General features: G+C 34.6%; 1 protein-coding gene across 1 annotated transcript; it reads right to left on the reverse strand.

The window, feature by feature from the left end:
* Positions 1-1,560: 1,560 nt before the first annotated feature.
* ndufs5 (NADH:ubiquinone oxidoreductase subunit S5) lies at positions 1,561-6,387 on the reverse strand. The gene is made up of 3 exons (XM_024293939.2): positions 6,240-6,387; positions 2,512-2,731; positions 1,561-1,771 (listed from the first exon to the last, which is right to left on the reverse strand). The coding sequence occupies exons 2-3, from the start codon at positions 2,725-2,727 to the stop codon at positions 1,667-1,669; spliced, it is 321 nt and encodes a 106-aa protein (XP_024149707.1). The 5' UTR covers positions 2,728-2,731; positions 6,240-6,387; the 3' UTR covers positions 1,561-1,666.
* Between the last annotated feature and the right edge of the window lie 421 nt (positions 6,388-6,808).

A 6,808-nucleotide genomic window follows, 5' to 3' on the forward strand; every position in this document is an offset into this window, starting at 1 on the left:
GAAAGGAAAAATCTAAAAAAACAAAACAGAAAAATATTTTTCATTTTGTATATGTTGTCTCATGTATCAACAGTCTTTATCTTTTTTTAAGGGAGGAATGAGGCAACATTTCGGGACTATATTATGTCGTAGCTCATAAAGATTTCCAAAACAATTAATATTAGACTCTGAAGAAAGTAATAAAAATGTTTGATTTTTAGTCGTTTTTAATTTTAAAAAATATTTGTTTAATTATTTTTGTTCTATATTTCTTATACGTCTTTATAGGTGACATCAACTTCCGTAAGTTTTAAACAAAAGTTTGATTGCAAAATGTATTTTTATTCCCAATTACATTAAATTACTTGAAAAAAAATTGATTCATTTTAGAATATATATATATATAGTTTATTAACTTTCTTGTTTATTTTATATAAAGTGAGAAACACATTAAAAATGGCTGAAAATGCACTTTACATAATTGAATTCCTGTAGTGGTACAACCAAGTTAATATGATGGTAATCCCATGTTTATAATTCTGTTTCCTGAACTCTTAGACACAGTGAGCCTGGTTCTGGTTCTGTTGAAAGCTTTTCAGTTAGTTTCCCTCTCCGCTGTCGCCCTCTGTTGGCTTAAAGTGAAAACTACATCAGAAACCTTTACATTTAATCTATCGGTCTCAAGAGGCCATTACTATAATCCGGCGTCATTGGAATAATCTGACCTGGATTAAAATGATCTTTAATGTCTGGAATGACTGGAATGGAATTGCTTGATTCAATGTTTTTATGTGTAATTCTTCGAGAACAACCTTGGTTGTGAATTAGTCCTATAAAAATTACTTAAATTATAAACGCAAATTTGCATCACATGATTCTGTATTTAATCTGTATTTGCATCATTTAAACCAACCCTCTGGAACTTTATTTCTGAACACAACATAGTTGTTATGTGTAGAAAAATTTGGTTTTATGCACTTATGAGTCAAAATAACAGTTAGTACAGATATATTTCGGTTTATATTAGGATTCTTTTGAGAAACTGACAAATACAGTTTTAATTTGAAGTAAAAAGTCCTCAAAAATGTTTAGGATGCTTAGCAGATATTTCTTTTTTATGCTAAAAACCCCAACAGATGCATGTATTTTCTAAAGTTCTTGTTTGCTAAACTCTTCAAATTTTAAGAGATAAAAAAAAATAACCATCAAAAAATAGCAAAAAGAAATTCTTGATTTTACTACACATTTTCATTAAATATAATAGAGAATAACCTAACCTTAACGAGATAAAATTCTAATTTTTCTATTCATTTTAAATTTGAACTCAAATATATATTTTTACAACAATGATGTGTTTTCTTTTGTTGCATTCTCATATTACTGATTAAAAACAGTTTTCACAAAGATCTCCAGGCTGCAGCTGAAATGACTTTTCTTTCTATCTTGACAGATCTTCCTGATTGAGAACAGATCATCTCACTTTGCATGTCACCAAACAACATTTGTAAACCTCTGGAGCCTCGTCTGACATCTTTCAAAGTGGAAATGTTTGTCTAGGAAGTGGCAGAAATGAAGCAGATAGGACCGCACATGATGCTTTTTATTTTCAAACTGGTACATTTGGACAGTGAAGATGATCCTCGTTTTTTTTATACAATACACTTAATCTGTGGACATCCGCGCCCGCTCAGGGGTCCACATTCCCTTTTCCCGTGTGATGCGCAGGCGGCGTGTACGTCCCCTCCTTTATCATCTTGTCGCGCTGCTGCCGGATGGCATACAGACGGCGGTGCTGGAGGAGGAAGAGGAGGAAAGTTTGACACATCCATTTGGAACTGAACCAAAGTGTAAAGAATCCTCACAGAGTGATTTCTCAACAGGTTGTTGACTGATAAATATTTTCTAAATGAACAAAAGAAAATACTAAACTTGTTAATGTAGTTTTCACATTGAAATTTAATTGAACTCAACAGCTAAACTTCCCTGCAGACACGTCTTACAGAAGCTCCTGCTTCATCGTCAGACGTGACTCATGAGCTGACTGCAGGCTGGAGGTTTGTGCTGCGCAGACAGCAGCTGTCAGTCAGATTTGTTCTCTGCAGACACTTATGCGCCGTCAGCTCGCCTCACATGACTTTAACCAGGCAAAGCCAACAAAACAGAGCCGGGACTTTGATGTGATCGAGCTTCAATGAGGGTAAAATACTGGAAGTCAAACTACTGTGTGATACTTTCACAAGAAAGTTCATAAAATTATACAAATTTATGACTAAATGTGTGGCAAACAAATGACCAGCATATAATACTGAGTTATGACTGAACCCAAAGCCAAAGTTACAGAATCAAATTTTAAACACTTGAATCTGTGCAGTTCAGTATATGATTTTATAAAAAAGACAAACAGGCGTCTTTTCTCAAACCACTAAGTCAGATGCAGTCCACCTGACTATAACAAATGAGATCAATTACATTTGAGAGATGAGTTTTATATTAACTAGAAGAAGAACGTTTTAGTTCAGAGAAATGGCTCACCGTCTTCTGGCGGTGCATGCACTCATAGAAGTCCTCAAACTCCTGCTGGCATTCTTTCTTTGCGCGCGTCTGTCCGATGCCATGAGAGCACTCGACCCACTCCTTCTCGAAGGCGTGGCAGCGTGCTGGCCGCTTGTTGGGCTGCTCTCCGCTCTGCAGCAGGATCCAGCGGTCAACGTTGATGCCGAGCCGCGACTGAATGTCCACGAAGGGCATGGCGCTGCAAGAAGAAAAAGAGGAGATTGGTTTTCTGATAGTAACACCCAAGAGCAGTTAAAGAGGATCTGATTTGGCGCCTTGGAGATTAAGAATCACAGCCACCAAAGAACATGGCATTCAATGTTAAGTCTCCAAAAACCAAAATATTTTTCCTCTTTTTTTCAATACTTCGTTATTCTAACATTTTAGAACAGTTAAACATGAACTCTTTAAATCAGATCCTGCCCTGAGGCTTTGAAATCTCTGGTAAATATTACGCATCTGGACAGCTGGGATTAGCTCCAGCAAGTTTTGTAATCTTAACAGGGACAAAACAAATAAAGATGGCTGTTTGGATAGAGGATTATGCCTGGTTTATATTCAAATTTTTGTGTTTAACCTTTTTATTGGCGTTCTCCTGTTAAACTGCTGTTACTGAGAGTCTTCTCTTCTTTATTCTTTTATTACAGTGCTACCATAAAGAGATAAAGAGCACCGACGCTGAGCCTGAAAATATGAATATTGGTGCAGTTATAGGTTTGGATCCATAGACTGTATATGTTTGGATCACTGAGGGTCGTGTGAGTCTTTGTTCACTTCGTGCTCCTGATGTTATAGTTGCAGCTCTTTTCTCTGTTTCTCTTAAAATAAGCTTCAGTGTCTTTGAATGAGCTTTCACTTGTCTAATCCTCTAGTATTCTTAGAATTAGACTAAAGGATTTTAACTGCAGCTTGTTGGATTCACACTGGGGCTGTTTAAAGATAATGTGTGACCTGACATTGACTGGATTAAAGAAAATTTTTCTTTTTATTTTTGCTATTTCAAATATATTCTAAATATGTTCTATAACTGTGGAGTTTCTGTTTTGTGTATTTTTTATCCCAAACACAAATTCAATCTCTGCATCTCACACATATTTGAAGATCAAGAACATGCTTAGAGGTATAATAACTCATTTTACCAAAAAATAAATTTATAATTTATGATTGATGATACAATTCATAGTCAAAATTGATTCATTTTGAACGATCCAATTTGATTCACTGCACTGATCTAAAACTGATCCCTGACATCTTCAGCCAGAAATGAAACCAGTGTGGCTCAGAGATCAATACCTGAAGAGTGCAGGGGAAGTTTTCCAGATTCCTTGTATTTCTTGCAAGATAATCAAGTGTAAATGAAATATATGTACAAATACTTAAGAATTAATGGCAAATCCATTCATGTTTTAGTTTCATTAAGTTCAGCCAGCTGTTGTTTTTCCACATCAAAACAACAGAACATTTTACCACACTGTAGTCACATGTCTGCATGTTTCCACACATTGGGCTGTAATCATGGTTGATCATTTATTGCTAACATCACATCTGTTGTCTACTGTGATGTAGGGCTGCCACAAACGATTAATTTAATAGTCGACTAATCACCGATTATTTTTTCCGATTAGTCGACTAATCGGGTCATGCACAAACTGGATGTAAAGCACACACCTTAACCATTATTAGCTTTAAAACTGAAAAAATCCTAAATTGTCCAAAATAGCTAGCATGTAGCTGAGATATTAGCTAAGCTCCAAACTAGCCGAAAAAAAATAAAAAAAAACTAAATTAGCCAAAACAGATAGCATGCAGCTGAAATATTGGCTAAACTCCAAAATAGCCTAAACAAAATCTTAAATTAGCCAACATAGCTAGCATGTAGCTGAAATATTAGCTAAACTCAAAAATAGCCTAATAATCCTCAATAAATGTCAAAATAGTCCAAAAAGATAGCAGGATGCTATTATATCTTTTAACTTTACTACACTCTGACTCCATATAATATAAAGTAATGACTAATCCATCCATCTTCTTGACCGCTACTTCCCTTTCGGGGTCGCGGGGGCGCCGGAGCCTATCCCGGCTACTGAAGGGCGAAGGCGGGGTACACCCTGGACAGGTCGCCAGTCTGAGTAATGACTAATCGATTATTAAATTAGTCGTCGACTAATTTAATAGTCGATTAGTCGTCGATTAGTCGACTAATCGTGGCAGCCCTACTGTGATGGCACTTAGTGTTTTTTTTTTCATTATAGTAAAAGAAACCTACTTCTAAAAATTGGTAAATGTATTTTATATGTTTTATATTGTATTTTATATTGTACTTGTTTTATAATGTGCTTGATAATGTGTTTTGTATTTTGTATTAACTTTTTAAACTGGTAAATATGTTAATAATGTTTAGGCATAATGTATCATTTAATAAAGGACTACATATTGAAATGAGCTATTAAGATACAATCTGCTGCAAGCATCTTTGCTTTTTAAGATCAATGTATTTTTATGCTGTCCTGATAAATTAATAAACTAAAATAAACTGTATCGCAAGCCAAATGGTATTTTCCAAGAATGATTATGGATTTATTTCATTTTTATTTAATTTTTTGTTGGTACAAGTTTGTTTTGATTCTGCTTCAGACAGATCAATCTGGTTGAATCTTAGAAATATTGATCAAATAATCAATTAATTGATTAATTAATGGTTAAACACCCCTTATTAGATGTGCATAGATTCCACTGGAAGCAGCAGGCGAAGCAGTTGGGGAGATTTGATGCTTTGCTCAGAAACCAATTAACAATTATTGGTGGCGGCAGGAATGGGTGAGGTGATGACTAAAATTATGGCAGTCTGCATGAAAATAACCGGGAAGCCTAGAGCCACAAAGTTTTTCTGTCGCCTTTATGCCAGAGTCACCTTTGGGGTAAATAAGTCAATTGAACTGACTGAAAAAATGATGGAGCATCATAATGGAGAATTACTACTAACATTACACAGGGTGGAGCGCACACTTTAATACAAAACATTTTACAGAATATATTTTTGAAATGAGGGGAATCTGGTGTTAGATGTCTTGCCCAAGAACACAATGATAAACTGAGATTTCAACCTCTGATTAAACACTTGGCAACAGAATATATCAAATTAGCTTTAAGAACACTACTAATACAGTTAAAAAGGAAGATGTTCATATTTGGCAAAAGATTTTTAAACATTTTATTGTATTCTAAAAGGAAAGAAAGTCTTAATAGGGAAGTTAGCTGCTTATTTCAAATGAGATTTCAACCAAAATCCATATTTTTGTTATTTAGTCTAAATCAATGAGTGAATATTTTTGAGTTTGTCCACACACAACAGAAATGTTTCGTTCAAGAACCTTTGAGCTTCCGCAATAATTATTACAGGGGCAATTAGCATCAGAGCTAACGGGTTTCAGCAGCTTTATTTAGATATTTACTCCATAAACAACAATAACACCAGCAGCTGTAAAAGGTAAATATATATAAGGAAGTTAGGTTCGATTAGATGTCTATTTAAAAAACCGAGTTTATCTGTAAACCGTCTTAAGTTTAAAGCATCCTCCGTCAATGACAGCCGCTACTTAACCGGACGATAATATCTATAAAAAACCTGTAGCCAAAGAAAATATGTCACCATTTTAAGTATTAATAGTTTATATGTAAAATGTACAAATAAAATATGCAGTTTTTACCCTATTTTGTTGTTTTTATCAGAGACCTTCACCTTTCTCCGGCGTCACGCTTTACGGCAGACCCCTACACAGCCGTAAAACGATTAACTCTGCTGCAAACAGCCAGAAATCGTTGAAATAAAAGCTCTGGAACCCTCTAGCGCCACCAAGAGGGTTGGAATGTCAAATTCAAAATATGTCTTTATTTTATTCTTTTTTTTTTGTTGGTCTTTTTTGACACTTCTGACCCTAACAGGATAATTCTTTATAATTTAATTTATTTACTAAGTAATTCACTAAATATAACATTTTGGCCCCATATATTAGCTAATAAGATATGAGGGTAACTGATTTACTAAATCAAAATTATCTATCAAAAAATGTAAGAAGAATAAGGTGGACTACACTAATGGAAAATAGCTTACTTTTATCTTGGTAAAGTACAAAAACTAGTAAAATGAAGATTACAATTTAGAAATCAAGCAATCCTCTTGTGCTGCTGTGAAGGGCTTGATTATGTAAAGGGTAAGTACTCTTGTATGAGGAAGAAAAAACATGACATTTGCTACATTTAACCCTTTCTCCAAAAA

The sequence above is a fragment of the Oryzias melastigma genome, linkage group LG11 (assembly GCF_002922805.2).
Source record: "Oryzias melastigma strain HK-1 linkage group LG11, ASM292280v2, whole genome shotgun sequence".
NCBI lineage: Eukaryota > Metazoa > Chordata > Actinopteri > Beloniformes > Adrianichthyidae > Oryzias > Oryzias melastigma.

Bases quoted from the DNA above. Each gene is read 5' to 3' on its own strand.
- ndufs5 (XM_024293939.2), bottom strand. From the start codon at position 2,727: ATGCCCTTCGTGGACATTCAGTCGCGGCTCGGCATCAACGTTGACCGC. The intron at 1,772-2,511 runs GTGAGCCATTTC...TTCCTCCTCCAG, and splicing joins GCATGCACCGCCAGAAGACG to CACCGCCGTCTGTATGCCAT.